Genomic DNA, 21,384 nt, shown 5'->3' on the forward strand with positions numbered 1-21,384 from the left:
TCTTTGTTTCACATCTGAGCATCAACTTTCCGCCTCATTTAACTGGTGCCAATTCACCGGGCCCGACCCATTCAGAGCCTCATTCAAAGCCACTGATTTACATTTGGAGCCCCCATCTAAAGGGCTGTAAATCATACCGCGTTTTTTCGACTTAATTTGTCGGCCAAAGAATGACGTTCTCTCTCTCACCGGAAATAAGAGAGGAGGGCGCCACGGCCTCTTCCTGCTTGAAGGCCAATTGATTTGCTAACGGGCTTGTCCAGCTCACGACGTGACTGACGAGGGATTGATGGTCTGACACCATAAAACTCGCCAATTGCCTGCCATTAGGGCGCCTTTGTCGGCCGCACAATAAGCCCATTGCTAAGAAAAGGGCTCCTTATGGTTTAGCGAGGACGCCGGCATTCTCTTGCGCGTTTTCCCCGCGGCCGTGACAAAAATGAACCGTGTGCTTATCGACGCCGTCTTAAGGTGTTTGGCTTTACAAGGTTGCTTTGTTTTCTTTTGGTAGTTCATCAATCCGCCCTTCGTCTTCCACTTCCGAGTCGTCAATTTGAGATACAGCCTTAAGTTAAAAAGGAGTTTTTACATGATTAGGCTAATGATATTGGGGAAGAAAAAAAAAAAAAAAGAATTCTTTGGCCATGTCAATCAAAGGGCTGTATTATTATCACGCAAGCGTGTCTTTCATTTCATTAGCGCCGCGGCTAAATGTCCCCGAGTGTGAAAGGAAATGGAAACCAGCGAATGTCAACTCCCATGAGAATCTTGTCGCTCCAAAGCGTTAACTTCTGTCACTCATCCGACACATCCAAACAACGGCCTTCTCCCGGCACGGCCTTATCAGACGAGGTCACGGGGTCAGTGGCACACTGGGCATGCTCAGTCATTCACGTATTGATATTGATTTTTTTTTTTTTTTATCTGTGCCGGGTTTGTATACGTGACCAGAGAACGAGCATGGGGGCGGTCAAGATGGAGAGCAAAAGATGGCGATAGAGGACGGAGTCTTCTCTGGAGTTCTATTCTCTCTCTTAAGGATGGAGTTAAAGGAGGAACCCACCCCCACCTCCTTTCCGTCGCTTTGCGGCCATTCAGCGCAAATCGATCAGACTGTAGGACTGCGTCTCCCCCGGGGTGATGCCGAGACACACCGCTTCTTTTGTGGGAGGGAGGGAGCGAGCGAGGGAAGGCGCTTCAGACTGACAGCAGACAGCGCAGATGAAAAAAAAAAAAATAGAAATCGGGTATTGTGCGCAGCAGACGAAAGCGATGAAGACGTGTAACCTTTAAAAAGCTGCCCCCTCCCGTACACTTCCTTCACGTCACTCTCCGGCGTAATCGACGAAAAAGGAACCAGCACGTTTGATCTCCCGCTGAGATTTCTCCCCATTCTTTGTTCTTCAGCTATGACTGGAGTCACCAGTGACATAATTCCGTTTTGGGTGTTTCAGTGTCAGGATTATTATGCAATAAATGAATAACAAAAACAGTAAACACACCAAAAAAAAAAAACACTAAGCCAATTCTTAATAACGATGGAACCCAGGGGAAGCAAATACAATGAAAACAGCAGAGGCCCCAAAAACGAACCCTGTGGAACACCTTATAACAGTAAGATCTGGTTTAGGGCCTGACCAATATGGGATTCTGATATTTGACAAAAAAAAATTTCGCTGAATAATTCAAACAAATGTCCAAAATGATTAAACACCACCCGCCATGGTGTGCCTTTCAGGGAGGAGAAGGAGCGCTGGATCCGAGCCAAGTACGAGCAGAAAATGTTCCTCGTAGGGCTGCCCCAGTCGGACGTACCCCTGGGCCAGCAGCTGCTGCGGGCGGTGGTGGAGGACGACCTAAGGCTGGTGGTGGTGCTGCTGGCCCACGGCACCAAGGAGGAGGTCAACGAGACGTACGGGGACGGCGACGGGCGCACGGCGCTGCACCTCTCGTGCGCCATGGCCAACGTGGTGATCACGCAGCTGCTCATCTGGGTGAGTGGCAGAGAATCAACCAACGTTTGATTTTACACTTGAAAAAGGATTTGCGGAAAGAGAAGGAAGGAAATCAGCTGCATTTTATTCATCTCATAAAACTATGATGTTCCTCAAAGATAATGGAATTATACTGAGAGGAAATACTTCAAACAATAAGCGCCGTTATTAATTCGAGTTTTATCACTGACCGTCACATACTTCATGGAACAAAGTTTAATTTCTTATTATTGAGCATCGTCAACCACATTGTGGACAAATCTGACTTTGATAGAGATTGAAGGGGTGTGCCTGTCATGTGCGCTCTTTTCTTAAACGGATGAAATGAATGGAAATCAAATCACAAAATGCTCATTGAAAGTAGATCAATAAAGTTATTGGTTTTCGGGAATGTACTAGTTCTTATCATTCAACATTTATATAGAAATTGGTTTATGAGTAATAATAATCATTTTTAACCTTTGATTTTGTTCATATATTCAAAACAGAGAATTTAAAAACCTAACTTAGTTGAGAAGTTGACGTAGTTAGAAGTTGTTTTGGAAAAAAAAGAATCGTCATAAACGTTATCATTAGTGACCACTGTTAGAGATTGATTTAAAAAATTGGAGCCCCATCAATGCTCTTTCCAATTGCGCTCAATCTAAGCTGAATGTAATTCCCTGTGACAGTACGGCGTGGACGTGAACTGTCGCGACGCCCGCGGCCAGACGCCGCTTTCGTACGGCCGGCGAGCCGGCAGTCAGGAGTGCGCCGACATCTTGCTCCAGCACGGCTGCCCCAACGACGCCGGCGGCCCCACGCCGTCCAACATAAGCAACCGCAACGCCAACCCCAACATTAACAACAACGCCCAGTGTGAGCTCAACCGCAGCATCAGCATCATGTAGGACCCCCCCACCCCTCCCACTGCCTATCCAAGATGGCTCCATGTCAGGATGGGATAGAAAATTGTTTTTTTTAATTGTTGGTCTGAGATAATTATGATAAGCTTTAAATTTCTTTTTTCCATATCAGTGAATTACTGCCCCCACCCCCTCGAAAAGTGACGATGGGAAAACAATTTAGAAATTTTCCATCGTTTTTTTTTTTCCCCCCAGTCCGTTTTTCAAATTGCCCGACTCAAACACCCTTATGTTGCTCCCACTTTCAATTAAAGTTTGCAGCACGAATGAAAAGGTTTCACTTCCAAGCCATATATATATAAAAAAAAATAAAAAAAAAGCGGGACAAATCGCACTGCAAAACGTGTTACGCCGATTGTCTTTGATCCGCTATTCACGGACGCCGACAAAGCAATTCGGAGTCAAAGCGAGCAAGTGATGGCGACATAAAGGAGGTGATTGCAGGTGCTCCTCCAGCAGTGTTGTGTGACTGTGGAGCCTCTTCAATCACAATTCATTCACCTCCGTTCAAAGCGTGACAATTGCACCATTACCACGTCTTTGTGGGAATAAGATCTCGCTTGCGTCGACCGTCGGTTGACATCAAATTTCAAATAATCCTCATCCATCCATCGTTACTGATCTGCTGTGCTTGGCGTGATCGCCAAACGTTCACGCCGGCTGCTGTAAAAAGTCGTCCTCATCATCTTTGCGTCCTGATCACCCGTCAGTCCGAACGTGATGCGTTCAAGGGACCGATGAGATTATCAGATCAAATGTGTCGATTGAATCGCTACTGTGACCGCATTTGCCCTTTTGTTCACTTCATGAAATTTTGAAACCATTGAAAGGTTTTATAGCATGATAATTATGTTTGTTGACAAACTTTTTCACATTTTTCAGCCTCATTTGCAGTATTCTCAATTATGTTTTTTTGCTCATTCAGGCAAATTATTTATTCACTGAGAATGGAAAAAAGTGAGTAAATCATATTTCTAAAAGCTTCCATCCTGTATACATCTGATCAATATTGCGTTTGTGGAATATGAATTAAGCGGCTAAATTCACCCGATTTTAATCCATCTCAGGGGGCGGCCATTTTGCCACTTGACTGAATATGACATCACGGCTTTTCGGGAATGGCAATATGGCCGCCCCCTGAGAAGAATCAAAACCAGTAGATTTAGCTGGGTAATTCATGTTCCACCAACGCAATATTAATCAGAATGCCGTGTTTGGACTAGCCGGCCTATTGCAAGGAAAATGTTTGACTTGACTTTCCCAATTCATTTTTTGTATAATTTACTACTAAATTATTTTTGGGAAAGTAATCCCTGTCTGATGAAAAACACGCATCTCCAAAATGTTTATTTATATATATTTTTTTGTTTTCGTCCCAAAACTTACTCATCCTAATTTATTGGCTCTCTGTTTCCCCTCACGTTCTTATCGTGAATATTTTATTCCAATTTATTTTGTTTGTTTTTCCCCTAACAATCTTTACGAATGGACACCTTGACTTTTTTTTATTCTTTTTTTCTCTTCTTACAAAAACAATTTCAGAACTGAACTTTTTTTTCTTCATAAATGGAGATACTTGCTTTTTGTTAGACAGCGGTGATGAACGTGGCTCCTTGCGCTCTTCTGTATCTAACATGCCGAGCAGGAGAGACTCGCTCTAAATTTGCCTTTCCTGTTCACCCGGCACGCCTTGTCCAAAAAAATCAAGCTGACCAACCACTGCATTGTAGATGTACCGTAACCATGTACTGTAATCCTGGCCGCCTTATTGACTCGATGGAGCCGCCTTGACGTGTTTGAAACGGTATCGATGCCGACAGAAGAGTAGAGAAGCCCTCAGCGCAACATGAAGTCTTGTACATAGTCGCAATATTCGAGAAATGACGACGAGAACCGCTTTTGGGTCAAAAAGCCTCTTGAACCACAAGCCATATTTTTTTGATACGTTGCTATTTTTCTTGTTGTTTCCCCATTATTATTATTATTATTATTATTATGGTACTCGCATTTGGTCACAGCATGACCATCTTTGGTACTTGTGTATAAATGATGTACATTTGACATATTTATAATGCAGTATGTAAATATTTTTATTTGGGGTTGATTTCTCGTATCCGTATTTTCCTTTTTACGTTGAGGAGGTGCGGCGAAGAAGCTGAAGAGTAACTTGTTTGTGTGCTTGGCTGGCTGTTGACCCATTAATAAACATTCAATAAAACCATGTAGCCTTCCCCTCTTGCGGGGAAAACCGAAATCGAGTGTTTTGCCATTCTTTTATCAATTTTGCTGACTTTGAGGCTGTTTTTGTCATTCGTTCATTTCACTTCTTTCATCCCCCCTTCTTTATCATATCAGACTAACAGAGCCTCGGCCGTTATCAAGGCAAGTCCAACGTGAGCATCCTGAGGTAAGCCGAGCAACGTATCAACTTCCTGCTTTCTTTGCGGCCTCCAGCGGTGTTAAAAAGGGGATTAAGATAAAGAGGAAGGGCTTAGTGTCAGGCCGCACCGCACCGTGAGCGGAGTGAAAGGTCGCCGCGTGTCCAGCCCCCGCTAATCCGCTTCTTATTTGCCGCTAAACTCGTCTCGCCATATCTTCATCCCCTTCCTCTCTCGTGGCGGCCGCCTTTGTTTTGCGCCTCATCACCTGCTTTGCGCTTCCTCCCTCGGCACTGTCGTGACACCGAGCCACAAAAGAACTAAGTCATGCTCCAAGGAGCCTTGTAAGTGAATTACAGGGGGGGGGGGGGGGCACTGCTGGATTATTTTACACACCAGATTTGGGTTTGTTGCAACTTTCCGTTTGTCCTGTCAAGGGTCACTGAACCTGTTTGTGGAGGCTTTTTTTTTTCCTTTTAATTATTATTATTATTATTTCCCACACTGCATGGCATTGGGCGTCAATTATATGTGAATTTTATTTTTGTTTGTTTTAATCATTTTTTTTATTTTTTTTCAGGTTGTTTCAGTTATTTGCCAGAATAAAATTTTGATAACCGATTAATCAGGATATGAATTAAATTGTAGATATATTGACTATATAGTTGAGTGTTTTACAATAAATAAATAATATAATACAATAAAGTATTTCTTTAACGTAACAAGAGACATATAAATAGGCAGATTTTTGCAGATTTAAAAAGAGGTATTGACCAATTCATGGGTAGGGCCTCGTTTTCATCACCCAGGACTTTAACCTTCAGGTTTTTGGCTCATGCTGTTGAGCTGTGTTGTTCTTATTTAGCTTCCAGCTTCACCAAAGTGACTCAATTAATATGGTTTTAATCAGTACAAAGACTTGTAGGTGCAAGTTTTGAAATGATTGCAAAGTGCTGTAGCAAAGAGTCGTGTTTGTGTCGTTAGCTGGGCAGGCTGTTTGTTTTGCTCTTTGCAGACGGATGCTAAGCAGCGAGGAGGGCTTTCCTGCCGCCCGACTCCTCTCAGACAAATTACCTCCACAATTGCGGAGGTGGCGCAGAGGCTGACGGATGCACGAGCGACTGAAGCATATTTGCAAAACATTCCATCCATATTTCGTCCCCTTTTGAAGACCCGCGGGCGCGCTAGCGTCAATGTTGTATCAAGGAGGCACCGAGCGGAGCTTTGGCTAATGAGCTGTCTTCATTTGCATATGCTACATTACATAGACATTTGCTTCCTGTTACATCCTTTTAACCTCTTTAACTCGTAATTATGTTCTCCCTGCTTCACCCCCTCCCCTCCCTCTCCCCCCCTAAGACCTCAACATCCATTCATCAATTTCAGCTTCATCTTGTCTGATCACTACGTCCTCTTTGCACTGCCTAATCCACACATCCCACCTTCCTTGCCTCCTCCTCCTCTCTGAGCTGTGTTGTACATAAATGCTCCATTCCCATCACCCCGGCGCCATTTCTACCTCGCCCCCTCCTCTCCCTATCGGCTTTTGCCGGCGTTTCTCTGTTAATTTGCCTGAGAATGCATTAGCTGTAATGAAGGCTGAGGGCCGAGGGAATCCTCCAGGGTTCCATTAATCATCGACCCCCCCCACACCTCAGACAGGCAACCTTGATTACAAGTGGCAAGAAATTCATTAGAGCCGAGCCTCTGACAACTCTTATCTCCGCCGCTGGATCTGACTCATTAGGCAGCCAAATTAAAGCCATGATGGCCCTGATGAAACTCATCGCTTGTTTATCTTGTGCGATTTGATGCATCTGCCCATACATCACTGTACGGAGGCGGCGCGGCCCACCAACGCGCTCACCCCCAACGATATCCTTCCCGTCTCTTTTAGCGGGTGCAACATTTTTACCAAACCTCCAAAAGTGTGACAATCAAGCAAAATCAGGAAGCGGCTGACCTCAAAAGTCAAATGTCGCCATCACAGCATTTAGAAGGTTTAAGTCCACAATGGCGTAAAGTGTAGCTATAACCCTCGAACAGGAAATTGCATTTGTCTGCTCGTGATTGGAACGCGATCATTACAATTAGATATCAATTACCTGCGCTAATTAGCATCATTAGCACGATAACACGGTGACTGCATCCCTCAGCAAACGCAACCTGCTCCCTGTGTCAGGTGTGTCGTGTGATTTTTATCTTAGTTGTATTCTACCCATATTTAATGTTGCCTGTACATTTATTTATTTATTTATTTATTTATTTATTTATTTATTTATTTATTTATTTATTTATTTATTTATTTATTTATTTATTTATTTATTTATTTATTTATTTATTTATTTATTTAATGAAGATTTTTATTGAGGAAATCGACAAATTCCCAGATTTAACACCATTTGTAAATCAACCAGCCTAGCACCGAGCGGCTTGTGTTCCCTTTTGGAGAATTTGTGATCTTTCTATTTCTAAATTGAGTGTCTGCATTCACGAAAGACTTGAATGGAGGTGAGCTTGTCACCAGAATGGATTTATGCGCCCTCCACACATAATAGTGAACTTGAGATCAGCACAGTGACAACAATAATGGGATTATAGCGGCAACGTTGCCTGTCACCCCAAATAGCCGTGGCACAGTGTCGTGGAATTGAGCAGCCCAATTAATCATCTCCCAGGATGGAATCTTCAAAAGTTGCCTTTCCCCATCCCGGTGTTACAGCTCACATGCAGGGTCACGCAGTTGAAATCCCGAATTCCAGACAAATATTGACGCGGTACTGCTGGCGATCGGCAATGTGAAATATTAAGCACATTGCATATTTGAGGATTCCTCAACAGGTGCTGCGGCAGGGCTGGAGGCCAAAGAAAAACGTTTTGTGATTCCAGCTTGTCCTGGAGAGCCTTCAGAGAAAGCATACGGATGTGAGCTTGGCATAAAACACCAAAGGCCCTCCTCCGCTTCCCTTTCCTGTCACTGGATGTGGTTAGATATTATTTAGGATATGCACGCTTTTCATTCTTGCTTTGGAAATCGCGTGAAGCTTTCTTCATTCGGTGGGGTAGAAGTATTTGGTTGAAACTTAACGTGAGCTGTCTCTGTTCAGTCCTAAAAAAATATCATGCAAATTTTAGTCCATTTTTAAGAAGAAAGGTGGAAGTCAGGTCAGCAAAATGAATGTAATCCTTCACCCCCTCTAACAAGGCTTTTCTACATTTTTAAAGTCAAAGCTTGGGTTGATCAGGTCGCCTTATTTAGCTTTGTGTCGTGTGTACAATTTTTTTTTTCCTTGTGTTTAATAGTTTTAGATTAGCATGGCGTTTTTTTGACAGAGGTGAATGAAGGAGAAGTTAATGTCAGTGCTCCATCAGTCCACATGACTTCTTGAAAACAAATCCATCACTACATCTGCAATCAGTGAATCCATCAACTAATTCTTTTAAAAGCTTTTCAGACTCCCTGGGCAAAGAAACAAAAATTTACCTAGATGCAATGAGTTTTCAAAAATGCATTCTTTTTTTAAAAGGTCTTTTCAACTTTTTTTTTTAAACACTAGGGCCCAATTTGTGTATTTTGATACACACAAAATGTTAATTATCGGCTGTGTGTTTTAACATAGTGGAAGATTCAAAGTGGAATGAGTCAGTAGACTTTGATATAGAAATGAATTTATTAGATCACTAGACTTTACACTTGTCCCTTGTTTGGTCATTTTCATTTCATAATCTTTCCAACGTGGTTCTTCCCAAACAAAACGGTCTTACATGCATACTGTACAAAACAAAAGTTGAACAGAACTCGCCACTAAATGGAAATGACATGCAACCAACAGAAAGATTTGGCCTGACATATAAATACTTAAAAAAAATCTTTACACATTATTTTCATAGTGCCCATTTTGAGTGTTTTGTTAAATCTATACATATTCACAAATCAATAAATAAAAGTGACAGCATATTTCCAGTCCTCACTCCAGTTGCTTTTTTGTATGACGTCATCGCGTTCACGGCCGCGTCCCTTGTTCTATCTGCTGGTGCTGGCTCCGTACGGCGAACCTGTTGACGTGCACTGGGATGGGCACCACAATTTTGGGGTTCCTCACGGGCTCCCCCGAGCGGTTGTTAACGTTGCCGGCCTTGATGCGTTTCCACTTAGCGCGGCGGTTCTGGAACCAGATCTTGACCTGGACTTCGCTCAGCTTGAGCGCATGCGCGATTTGTGAGCGCTCGGTGAGCGAAAGGTACTTTTTGCAGTGGAACTCCTTTTCCAGTTCGAGCAGCTGCTCGCTGGTGAACGCGGTTCGTCTCCGGCGGCTCTTCCCTGCAGAGGAGGCGCCGGGTGGCAGCGCGTCGTGGGGCCCGAGTTTCAGCTTGGCCTTCTGCGACAGGGGGCCGCAGGTGTTGCCGTCCGAGAAGCTTTCGTTCTCGCTGTCCGCCGAGCTGTCATCTCGGTCGCTGCACGCGGCCTCGGCGGACTTCAGGTCCGCTTTCTCGTCGTCTGAACTGTATAGCTTAGTCTCGCCTAGAGAGAAAAAAGAAAAAGTTAGAACGAGGCTTGCGGAGGGGGGGGGGGGGGGGGGAGTTGACTTTTTCTCCCCCTTTATATGAGTAATAGAAAAATACACCCGCTGGGTCAAAAAGAACCCAAAAATTGGACCCACTCACTGCTTGGATCAGTTTGACCCAACTTTGGGAGCTTTTGTATTAAGACATGCCGTTTTGAGTTTTTTTTTTTTAATGCAAAAAAATATAAAGAAAGCCAAAGTTAGATCAAATTGACCCAATTTGCGGATCGGGTTCGTTTTTGACCCAGCAATTATAAGAGTGTATTTACGTATTGAGAAAAAAATAGACAACATAAAAAGTATTTAGCACGCAAGCTAAAATCATTGTGAGTCTTTTTAACTGTATTTAAGAAATCCGTCGTCAAATATAAAACAATAAAACGACTCGACATTACAATGACTTTTACGCACAAGTATTACGTTTTTACGCACAGCTTTTGAAATCATCAAAAGTGTTCGTTCAAGTTATGCTTTGAAATTTAAACCATGGCAGAAGTAGAGTGATATTTTTAATGTTACTTTAATTAATCGGATTAAGAATAGTATGACAAATCAGCAATAAAAAAAATACAAAATGCATATTTGCCTTAAAAACATTTCACTAATTCTGCCAAGCGCATGTCAACTTGTGATGACAGCAACACTCGAGAAGGAGACAAACGTTTACCTGATATCTGAAAACTTTCCGAGAAGTTAAGCAACTCGGAGCTTTTCTCCCGACCGTGCAGCTCATCCGAGTGCGGGCTTTCCTGCCTTCTCGCGCCGGGCTCGGCCGCGCTTAGACGCGGGCCCGGCAGCTCCTGGGGCGGGTAAAAGGTGTCCGGCGGGTCGGAGAAGTTGGGCATGGTGGTAGTGAGCGCCACCATGGATGGCACGCCTTGGCCCAAGCTTGCGCAGAAGGTGTTGGTGAGGCGCCCCGCGAAAGAAGCCAACGGGGCCAGCGGAGGAATCCCGGAGGAGAGAGGCGAGTGGGACAAGGCCTGCGGGATGACCAGGGGTCTGTAGGGCATGAACATGGGGTAGCCCGTGTAGAGCAGGTGTCCCGGTCTGGGCTGGGGGGTCCCTATGAGGGAATCGATGGAAAAAGCAGTGCCTTGCCCTCCTGGTCGCTGCATCTTTGCATGCAAACACCCCCTTTTCCCCCCAGCAAAATGTCAAACTTTTCCCAAGTAGATCCTGAGCCGCATCCCCGGAAATGGCACCGTAACGACGTTGGCGCAGTCCGCTTGTGTTTCCCCCTTTGCGCCGCTCTTATTTGTCACATCAACACACGCTGCCCGAGCTCTAGAACTCTTTGGCAACTCCTCCCTCTGTGATGTGAGCGCAAAGAGAGCGAGGGAGCGAGCGCATTGGTTATCATGTGAAAGGGGGTGAGTGGGGGGCGGGGGGTACTGCTGGTCCCTGGGGGCTCATCCATCTTCCTCAAATTACGCTTCATTTCCTTATTCAGCCTCTGACTTTTTGGCCGTCCTGAGAGGCGGTCGTTTCCCAGTAGGGACTCCCTCCCACCCCCCTACGCCTCTCTGGAGAGACCCCCCCTCCCTTTTTTTTTTTCAAAACCAAGTCCTTCCCCTTCTATCACCGTCGACCACACCAAGCCAATCAGCTATTATTAATTTTGATTGATGATTAGCAATTACTGTGGATTCAAAACAACCAAGCCTTTTGTGCGCCCCCCTCCCTCTCGGAAAGAGTCTGGAGGGGAGGAGAGGCAGATGTCCCCCCCCCCCATTCCCCACCTCCCATCTCCCTCCTCTGCTCTCTTGGCCTATTCTCCGGGGCCTCTCCAAACAATGTGTTTGGCCCCGGATAAAGAAGTGCTGCAACAATTGTTCCCTGGAGAGAGATACTTTGGGAAAATTAGTTTCAGATAAAAGGCGTGTACGTGCGAGGTCAACTGCAGCGTGGGTTTGCAACATGGCCAAAGTCACATTAGTTTGAAGGCAGGCGTGAGTGAGGGGGGGGGGGGGTCGCTTGGTTTCCAAATTGACCAAATAAGCGACATTTTTATTTGCTGTAGCTACAGGGGCAAACTCAAAGTATCTTTGGTCTTGAGGCAATAATGTCAGATCATGTCACCTTGTAAAATGGCCGTGCATGGGAGCTGATCATGATGATGAGGATGATGATTAGCCCCATTGAGTCCCGGGTGGCCGAGCTCTCCAAGCGCTCGTCTTGATTGCACGCACGACACCAACATCATATTATAGGCCAGCCTGATTAGCAGCGGAGGGCCCCGGCCAGCCTCTTGCTCGTAATTGCACATGTAGAGAACATCACTGAGCCCTCATTTGAGCTTTGATTTTATTAAAATGGGACCGGTATAGTTATTGGGCCCAAAACTCATTTACATCGTTTATGTCTCGTGAAATGCCTATAGGAATAAATGTCAGACCCCCCCCCCCCCAAAAAAAAGAAATATAATAATTATAATTTTTCTTAAAATGTTCATGATTAATGCGTGGTCACCTTAAATATATACAATTAATATTTCAAATTGTTTATTGAATGATTCAGGAAGTTTCAGATTGTTTAAAAACATGAGCCAGAACTCACTCAATTAGAATCTCATGGGCAATTGAATTCATTTGTTCTAGTCAAAAAAGCAAACCACACGGCGTCAATGAACCCAATTAATGCATGGAATTAATTATGTCTATAGTTTACAAATAATGATCGCCAATAACTCACTCTCAAAACATTACCATTGTGCGAGTTATTATTGAATCAAAGTAGTCAAAGTATGAGCTGTAATGAGCTCTTTCATGAGATTCATTCATTCGTTTTCAAGGAAACCGCTATAACTATAGATAACCGTACTATCACTCAAAGCGATACTGTAACTAATCTCGGGGTAATATTTGACCAAACTCTCTCCTTTCAAAAGCACATTAAGAATATAACCAGAATTGCGTTTTTTCACCTTCGTAATATTGCAAAGATTCGTCCGATCCTCTCGACCGGTGATGCGGAAACTATTATACATGCGTTCGTCACGTCGCGCCTGGACTACTGTAATGTACTATTTTCGGGTCTTCCTAAGTCCCGCATCAAAAGTCTACAGTTAGTACAAAATGCCGCTGCAAGGCTGCTCTCTCGGACAAGAAAATTTGATCACATTACCCCAATACTAGCCAACTTACATTGGCTTCCGGTCCATTTAAGATGTGACTTCAAGGTTCTTCTATTAACCTATAAATCGCTGCATGGCTTAGCGCCTTCATATCTCGTCGACCTAGTTGTTCCTTATGTTCCGTCTCGTAACCTTCGTTCGCAAAACGCTACCCTTTTAGCGACACCGAGGGCTAAGAAAATGTCTGCAGGCTCTAGAGCATTTTCTATTCGGGCTCCAGAGCTTTGGAATGCCCTACCAATGGATATTAGGACTGCTACCTCAGTAGAAACATTTAAGACACGTTTAAAGACACATTTCTATGACATGGCCTTTAACTAACCTGTAGTGGCCGATTCGGCTGGAGTTTGTTTTCTCTCCCTCTCCACCCCCTCCCTCCCCCCTCCCCGGCCGGGGAGGTGGTTAGGTGGCACCCATGCTGACAGCGGCTATCTGGATTCTCGTGGCCAATTCAGGATAGGGGAACTGCAGCTCAACCTCCTCGAAGAGCACTGCCAGGACAATTGAGGGCTCCTTTCGGCAGCCCTCTGCTGTGACATGGACATCCACTTTTTATTTAATTGATTTTCATGTTGTATCATTTGTGCCCTCTCTGCATCCATTTCAACCTGGTGATCCTGAAAGGGGGATCCTTCCATCTGTGGTCCCTTCTCAAGGTTTCTCATTTTCCCCCTGCTAGGGGTTTTTAAGTTTTTCCTTGCCCTTTTGGGAGCTTAAGATCAGGGGATGCTTTGAGAATAATTGTCAATTTCTGTCTATGTGAAGCCCTTTGAGACTGCTTGTGATTTAGGGCTATACAAATAAACTTGACTTGATTCGTGAAAATACAAGAAATAGCAAAAAAAAAATTCAAGACAAAATATGAAGAGAAAAATGACAACCAAATGGATTGCCAAATATACAATGGGATTATAATCCTTTATTTTCCGTTTATGCTAGATAAAAAAAAAAATACGGTTAAATTCTCAGAAAACACACAGAGGACATTAAAATCAGAACATTTGCACGTTGAACAAAAACTCGAGAGAAACTCGTCAAGCACGAAGGTAAAACACGATTAATATAGAAACGAAGATAAGGAGCGCAGATAAGGATAAACAGAAGCGCACCGGTACTAGTTCATCACATCAAGTCTCTAGCGCCCTCCTGTGGTGCAGGATATATCGCCCATAAAGGTTGAACACCAATCAAACTCCTGCAATATTAATCCTTAGCAGCAGTAGCAAACCCTTTCATCAGCTTTTTTTTTAAAGTACCCAATTAGTGGATATAACCTTTGTAATCCAAAAGCAAATAGTTATTGATAATAGTGGGCAGGTCTAGTCTAGGTACCACTTTGTCAAGTCTCCCCTCAAGGAAGACTCTCAGTTTGCAGCGTGATAAGTGCTGCAGGGAACGAGGAGTCCGTGCTAGGGAGAAGACTGACTCGTAGAACTCCCGATGCTCCTAAAAAAAAAAGAATGTGGGAATTCATTTGGATTGTCAAATGCACGTTTCCACCCGGGTGGTAAACTTGCCTCAAAGACTTCAGGGGGTACAGACTCCACCCAGGTGTCGGTGACTTTAAGTTGACTGTAGGCGTTGAGCAGCACTTCGATGGTGCGCGGAGATTGAGAGCAGTGCTTCAGAACCTGAAAATCAGCATCGTTCACCATCATCTGGAGTTTGCCAGCGAGGGCCATAGATTCAAAAGAAATAAAGTAATTAAACACTTGTGAAATGAACAGATTGGCGCTCCCTCCGGGGGTCTAACTGGAAATTATGCAATTAGTGCTAATTAATCTCCTATTAACACTTGCCTAATTAGGGAAGCAGGTGTTTTGTCTGGTGCACGTGGGTGCGCTTGTAGTTGTGAGTCTGCTTCCCGCGGCGAGAGCCACGCTGCGTGTTGTGTCGGCAAATGGGAAGGATTGGCAAGTTGAGAACGAGGCAAGGTGGCAAAAGTGCAATGATGCAAAATTAGACACCTTAATGGCTCATCGTTGACTCCAAATGATTGTCAAAACTAAAACGGGAGTGACGGCGTCGCCTCGGTAGGAGAGGATCTTGGTAAAACCGCCAACCGCCAATACTGACAAGTGGGACGGTTCTCCCCGCAGACCAAATTTGTACAAAATGGAAGCAGAAAAGCGTTGAAAGCAGCTCAGCTACCTTGGGAAGCGCTCCCGGCCACACTCGGATGGAGCCGTGGTTGAGCAGAGCGCGGACAACCCTCTCGGGACTATGGGCAAGTTTGTAGCAAACCACCTTGAGGATGTTGTGCATGGGGGCTTCCCCGCCGTAGTCCATTTCGTTAACGCTGGCCCCGTTAGCCAACAGCAGCTCCACCAAGTCCGCGTTGGCGTTCTTGCACGCCATGTGCAGGGGCGTGCGTCTGTCCTGGTCCATCGTGCGGATGTCGGCCCCCGCCTTCATCAGAATCCGGCACAAGCCCAAGTAGCGCTGGAGGTCCTGCAGCTCCTGCGGTTGGGAGCAGGCGGCGTTCAGCGGCGTGAGGCCTTCGTGGTTCTTTTTGTCCGCGGCGGCGCCGTAGCGCAGGTAGAGCTCCACGTGATCCGTCAGCCCGTTCCTGGCTGCCACGTGCAAGGGAGTGTCGTCTTCGTCCGCAGTGCGTGCGTTAATGGCAGCGCCGTGTTGAAGGAGGTGCTTGGCACATCTGCAGATAAAATGGGGATGAACTGGTTCACCGACTTTTCCAACCTCTACGTGCATTTTTCAAGACTCACTCAAAGGACTCGGGGTTGGAGCACAAGTGCAGAGGCATATGGCCGTCATCCGAGACAGCGTTGGCGTCGGCGCCGTGGACCAGCAGCAATCTGGTACACTCTGGTTCACAGCGGACGCAGGACTCGTGCAAGGCGGTGATGCCGCCCGGCGCCAGGTCCACACTGGCTCCCCGTTGCAGAAGCAGTTTCAGGCACTCGGTGAAGCCTCGCCCGGCCGTAATGTGAAGCGGCGTCGTCAGCTCCTGCTCGTAGGTCAGCGACCAAAGCCCTGAGATGCAAAAATCGGATTCGTGGACAACCAATCAGTCGAGACAGGACTCGTAACTCAAAACCTACTCAAGCTCCTGTAGTTATATCTGAAGTTGGTCCACTCATCTACATCGCTGGTGTCATAAGTGGCGTCAATCAAGTAGGCGTACTCGTCATCGTCCGCTATGCTAGCCAGCGTCAGCTCGTCGCCCACCAGCAGCGAGTTCCAAAAGCGCTGGACGCAACCTTCGGCCTTGGCCGTGGCGATCACGTCGTTGCGGAACGTCTTTGGCTTGCGCCACTTCACCTTTGGTGCCGCGTAAGCCATTGCCTTCTGCCTAACTAGTTCAGGATTAGTACTAAACGTGTGTTGTTTGCGCATACGAGGCTATTTCGGGACGTCATGTGATAAGACTCAGGAAATCATGCCAGGGCAGATTTAAGCATGTAAGCAACAACCAATCAAAGGACTCTAATCCTTCACGTGGAAACTAATTGAGTTGCAACATTGGTTTGTTTCAGGCACCAGAATCTTCTGGCAGGTTCTAAAAAGAATGCGTTTCTGCCTTCACATCCCGTCGTGTTGCCATGGCGGGATGCCGCTCACGATTTGCATACCATCACAGTATTTCGTATCGACCGAGTCCAACGCCTTGAATGCAGGTCGCTGGAAAACAATCCTCATAAATGAGACTCCACGTGGCCAATTCCTAAATGAAATCCTAATGATGACAGATGTTGTGTCTTACCCTCCCCCCGGGCCACCCAGCGCATCTCGCCGCCCTGCGGCTCGATGATGAGGCCGGCGGAGGATCCTCGAGGAAAGAGGCGCTGCATAGCCTCCAGGTTGCCCGTGTACAGAGCGTTTTGGAGAACCACGTCTCGGCACACGTACGGCCTCGGCGCGACCTTGGCCCGCAAAGGCGTCCTTTCCCGGGACTCCTTCTTCAGAGCGTAACTCAGCAGATGGTGGGAGGCCATGCGCCGCTTGTAGTCGTGCCTCTCCAGCTTGTCCTCGTCCAGTTGGAGCGAGCGTAAAGCCTTAGAGGAGAAGACGAAGCTGCCTGGCGACATGCTGAACAGCTCGCTCATGCTGGATCGTGTCAACAGTGTGCTGGCTGTTGCTTGTTTTGAGATTTGCCATGAAGAGCGACAGACACGCTATTTTTGTCTCACGTGTTTTTGCCTTTGCTCTCTGGCTGCCTTCCTGGCTACTAAGAATAAAAATAACTCTCTTCGGTCATGTGCTACTCAATTCTCATTTTAGAAACTAAATGAGAGCGGGTATAGAATGTGATACAGTTGGTAAGTAAACAAGAGAAGGGCAGTTGGGAAAGTAGCATTAAAGGGGAAGTCATGTTGAAAAAAATATATCATATTTTCTCTCCCACTAGTGTAAACACGGTATTCTGATTAATATTGCTTTCGTGGAATATGAATCAAGTGGAAAAAAACCCACTGGGGTTTATCCATTTCCAGGGGCGGCCATTTTGCTTCTGGCAACAACACTCAGGTCGCGACCTTTTGGGCCATTGCCCCATTTCACGTCACAATAAGAGCCCGAAGCTTAACCAAACTACGCTCAGCACAAAGATAACATTTTGTAAATATTCAACAGTTTCTATCATGCGCTTTACTCCCGTTTGTGCGCTGTTTGTAAAAGATCGTTCCGTTATTTTTCCTTCTCGTGAGTCTTAATGGCTTTTGTGTATCCACGCGACTCCCTGCACGGGCGCATTAGGCTGAATGACGAGCCACCGCTGTGCGTCTGCCCCACGTGAAGTGTTCTGATGGAGGAGGGACAACGCATAATTAAGACTTTTAGAGCCTCCTCACCGGGCAATCTTTTTGAATGATTGCCACATTCTTGCCGGGAGCTAAGAGGATCAAACTGGCCTAAAAAAATATTCAGCAAATTTTTGTTATTGATTTGAAATTCTTCCACAGATGCAGCCAAGTTTAATTGACACTAAAGGAAAATTTTGTTCCGAAATTCCACTTGGATTGCGGACATGCCATCTAACGACACTTCCTCCTTTTGAAATCGAGGTCATTTATTTGATGTTACAGTTGGGTAATGAATGGCACATTAAACTGAAGGCGAGCACCAGTCTCAAGTTTGAGAATACACATTACCCGAGACTAGGAATATTGTTTTCCGTGGCTGGAGTACATCCTTTTTAAATGATACACATAATGAGTTTATAATATGCATGGAGGCTACCTCCTCTCTACTTTGATGTCTTCCAAATGGCCCGGGTGTCATCAGCAAAACATGTAGGCACTTTCCCGCCTCATTGGCTCCCAAATGTATTTTAAATATCATTCCTTGTAACACAATTATTTAAAACGCTGAACTAAACACTTACTAATGGGGGGAAAAAAGACGGAGACTTCCATAGATTCATTTCTCAAATGGTTGGCCTTGGTGTTTTTTTTTTTTTTTTTTTTTGTCTGTGAAGTAGAAGCAAGTGTGATGATGAGAAAAAAAAAAAACATCAATACCATACCGCCGTCCCCCTCTGTGGACATCTTCCTTTTCTTTACATTAGCCGCCACGAGCAGTACGGCTTTATGAGTTTTCTGCTTTCTGGTCAAGCGCTTTTCTTTCTCTCTCTCTCTCGCTCTCCCAAGGCGCTGAACATCAGTTGTGATGAAAGCGAGCCACTTCATTTATGCAATCATTGGCAATTAGTTCCCTCTGATTATGTGCCTCATAATGCTGTTTGGAGTACTGTGGCACACATGCGAGAAGGAGATTTAACTGCAGCCCTCCTGCCACATTGTGGAGTCATTTCATGTACTTTGAGCGTGATGAAATGTAATTAGACTAATATCAAATGCTAATGGATTTTGCAGTGTGAGTCGTTGCTAGTTTAAAGCAGAAAGATTGTCGGCTTATGTGCGTACAGTCGTATCGCAAAGTTTGTATGGCGTTTGTTGATAACTGGATTAGTTAACTGAATGATCTAACTGTTAGATTATCCAGTTAACTAATCCAGTTGATATTCCCTGACGTGTTAGAATCTAACACGTCAGGGAATATCAAAGTACCGTATTTTCCGCCCTATAAGGCGCACCTAAAAACCTAAAATTTTCTCAAAAACCAACAGTGCGCCTTATAGTCCGGTGCGCCTTATATATGGACCAAATTCCTAAATTCAAACTGGCCCGAAGTATTGTGTCATGAAATCAATCATAAGTGGCCTGCTGAAGACTATGAATCATGACTCAAAAAGACTATGGATCATTATTTTGTGATTATAAAGTAATTTGTTCCGTCTGAAGTTGAAATAAAAAAGATAAAATGGAGAATGATTTGATTTGGATTAAAAATCTGACATGATGCATTAATGGTGCGCCTTATAGTCCGGTGCGCCTTATATAAGGATAAAGTTTTAAAATTGGCCATTCATTGAAGGTCCGCCTTATAGTCCGGTGCGCCTTATAGGCCGGAAAATACGGTACACAACAGTGAAAAGAAGCTAGGATGATAACCCGTAATGCTACTTGAAGATTGTTCTTCAGCTCACCAAGCAAAATTGAGATTCAAACAAATCCGAATTTGACCAGCTTCCAGGAATACATCACGTCCGAGAGGTTTTATTTATTTCGTGTCATTAAAAAAGTATTTTGATAGCCGATCAATAATGGACACAGGGTTCCGTAACGGTCGTCAACATGGCCGAATACAAAACCCGTGTCTATTTCGGATGCTTGACATGTGAACCCAAATGAATTTACAGAGCATTAAATTAAACCGCAGCTCGGAACTACTCTGCTCGTGTGATTACATTTCGATATTGTTTGAGCGTTGGGCCCCGCTCCACACTTTGTAACGCAGATTCCAATTGTCTCTCGATGCGCTGATCAACATGCAAATGGTTCTTTGCTTCATGGTGACAATAGGGAGGTTCATATTTCAGCATAATAGTCTTGGATAACTTTAACCATCGATCACAACCTCATTTCATTGTGCTAGCGGTTAATACGTGCTTCCCTGCCAAGTGGAACATTTTCTAATGATGTGCTCGCAACACAAAAACAAGGCAAGCCAGCCCAGGCGCTGCATCAGTCACTAATGCACCCATCCATAATATGTTTGGTAGCAGCGTGCTTAACGGAGACAGCCAGCGTATTGACTATGTGTGGGGGCTATGTTGATCAAATCGAGCAACGGTGTGAAATGCAAAACTTTCATTTCCGTTTGCAAACTTGCTGGTATCAAATAATGCATAGGACCCTCAAGACTCTCAAGAGGGCGCTTAGAAATATGTCAAAATGGTATATATCAGGGGTTTCCAAACTCCTTCACCTCAAAAGCCAATAATCGTAAAATGGTTTCTTACAAAACTTATAGAAATATACTGTATTGACATTATGCCATTAACACAACCTGTGAAAGATGTACATTTTTAAAATGTGCAATTTTGAGATTGAAAATTCTTTAAAAAAAAATGGCAATTGAAGAAATTTGGAACAATAAGACTTCCTGAATAAGATAAACAATTTGAATGATTTGAACTGGTTAATATTAATATTAGTAAATATTTCAAATTAATGGCATGGATTGTAGTCATTCTGGGAATTGAAACATGGTGGAATAAAGACATAAATGTTGAACAGCAATCACACGAATCGTATTGTCGTATTATAATCGACAATTAACCAATGATGAAAAATTTAGTATTTAAATATTTAAATTTTGGGCGGAACCTTGAGTTGTCACTTCCGAGTGTGCCAATTACCCTCACCGGTTGGACCTTTCCTGTTTGTCACCTTGACTTTACTGAGCTGCCATGACATGTACTTTTACTGTCTGAACTGTCTGTATGCACACTGGCTCTTATTTGTTGTGTTATCTGTTTATTATTTATTATTACTCTTATTATTTATTGTTTGTGCCTTTTTGTTTATGATGTTTTTTACTTTTGCGCTATGCTTGCTGGCTCCGTTTTGCTCCTCTTATTTATTGTGTTATCTGTTTATTTATTATTTATTCATCACTCTTACTATTGATTGTTTGAATTTTTTGCCTTCTTGTTTTTATATTGTGTCGCGTACTTGTATGTCTATCGTGTTATGTGTCTCGTCACCGTGGGATAGAGAAAAACGTCATTTCGGTCTCTTTGTGTGTTGTGACGTGGAGAGATTGACAATAAAGCTGACTTTGACTTTGACTTTGACTTTGAAAACGAATTAAGCTGGATTTAATAGTTTCTGGTAAGGTAATTTGAAACTATATGTGAATGTGTTGATATCTAGTGTTGAGCGTTTTGACTCATTTGAAAAATGCAGAGAAATACAATACGGCCCTCAAACAAAAACAGCTAAACACCGCCATCTAGTGGCTAATGTGGAGCTGTGTTACCAAGCCAAAGATAACGCCATGAGAAGGGAGGAAATATTCAATTTATTCAGGTGCCAACATGGC

At 44.4% G+C, this 21,384-nt stretch overlaps 3 protein-coding genes across 7 annotated transcripts in view; 1 reads left to right on the plus strand and 2 right to left on the minus strand.

Moving 5' to 3' along the window:
• agap3 (ArfGAP with GTPase domain, ankyrin repeat and PH domain 3) overlaps positions 1 to 5,153 on the plus strand; it is a 74,212-nt gene extending 69,059 nt beyond the window's left edge. For all 3 annotated transcript variants that reach the window (XM_061295191.1, XM_061295192.1, XM_061295190.1), the window contains exons 17-18: positions 1,739 to 1,994; positions 2,666 to 5,153. In XM_061295191.1, the coding sequence (XP_061151175.1) occupies positions 1,739 to 1,994; positions 2,666 to 2,884 (475 nt within the window). In that variant the 3' untranslated portion in view covers positions 2,885 to 5,153. The remainder of the gene's footprint in view (positions 1 to 1,738; positions 1,995 to 2,665) is intronic.
• Positions 5,154 to 8,958: 3,805 nt separating this feature from the next.
• On the minus strand, positions 8,959 to 11,272 carry gbx1 (gastrulation brain homeobox 1). The gene is made up of 2 exons (XM_061295683.1): positions 10,510 to 11,272; positions 8,959 to 9,799 (listed from the first exon to the last, which is right to left on the minus strand). Exons 1-2 carry the CDS (start codon positions 10,955 to 10,957, stop codon positions 9,282 to 9,284), a joined length of 966 nt encoding a protein of 321 aa, XP_061151667.1. The 5' UTR covers positions 10,958 to 11,272; the 3' UTR covers positions 8,959 to 9,281.
• A 2,565-nt stretch (positions 11,273 to 13,837) lies between these two features.
• On the minus strand, positions 13,838 to 17,108 carry asb10 (ankyrin repeat and SOCS box containing 10). Of its 3 annotated transcripts, none has more exons than XM_061295796.1 (5): positions 16,700 to 17,108; positions 15,702 to 15,969; positions 15,223 to 15,631; positions 14,493 to 14,606; positions 13,838 to 14,421 (listed from the first exon to the last, which is right to left on the minus strand). In XM_061295796.1, exons 1-5 carry the CDS (start codon positions 17,040 to 17,042, stop codon positions 14,236 to 14,238), a joined length of 1,320 nt encoding a protein of 439 aa, XP_061151780.1. In that variant the 5' UTR covers positions 17,043 to 17,108; the 3' UTR covers positions 13,838 to 14,235. The 3 variants fall into 3 exon arrangements, with proteins under 3 accessions (XP_061151780.1, XP_061151778.1, XP_061151779.1); XM_061295794.1 differs by having other exon boundaries at positions 15,127 to 15,631; positions 16,700 to 17,105; XM_061295795.1 differs by lacking the exon at positions 16,700 to 17,108 and adding an exon at positions 16,038 to 16,332 and having other exon boundaries at positions 15,127 to 15,631.
• Positions 17,109 to 21,384: the final 4,276 nt, after the last annotated feature.

This window comes from Syngnathus typhle, linkage group LG13 (assembly GCF_033458585.1).
Source record: "Syngnathus typhle isolate RoL2023-S1 ecotype Sweden linkage group LG13, RoL_Styp_1.0, whole genome shotgun sequence".
In the NCBI taxonomy this organism is placed as follows: domain Eukaryota; kingdom Metazoa; phylum Chordata; class Actinopteri; order Syngnathiformes; family Syngnathidae; genus Syngnathus; species Syngnathus typhle.

What these genes read in the sequence shown, in the direction of transcription:
- gbx1 (XM_061295683.1), bottom strand. Translation starts at nt 10,957, where the DNA reads ATGCAGCGACCAGGAGGGCAAGGCACTGCTTTTTCCATCGATTCCCTC. An exon ending in GGAAAGTTTTCAGATATCAG is followed by an intron (nt 9,800 to 10,509) that starts GTAAACGTTTGT and finishes TTTTCTCTCTAG; the next exon opens with GCGAGACTAAGCTATACAGT.
- asb10 (XM_061295794.1), bottom strand. Translation starts at nt 17,042, where the DNA reads ATGAGCGAGCTGTTCAGCATGTCGCCAGGCAGCTTCGTCTTCTCCTCT. An exon ending in CTGGGTGGCCCGGGGGGAGG is followed by an intron (nt 15,970 to 16,699) that starts GTAAGACACAAC and finishes TTTGCATCTCAG; the next exon opens with GGCTTTGGTCGCTGACCTAC. An exon ending in TACCCCCTGAAGTCTTTGAG is followed by an intron (nt 14,422 to 14,492) that starts GCAAGTTTACCA and finishes TTTTTTTTTTAG; the next exon opens with GAGCATCGGGAGTTCTACGA.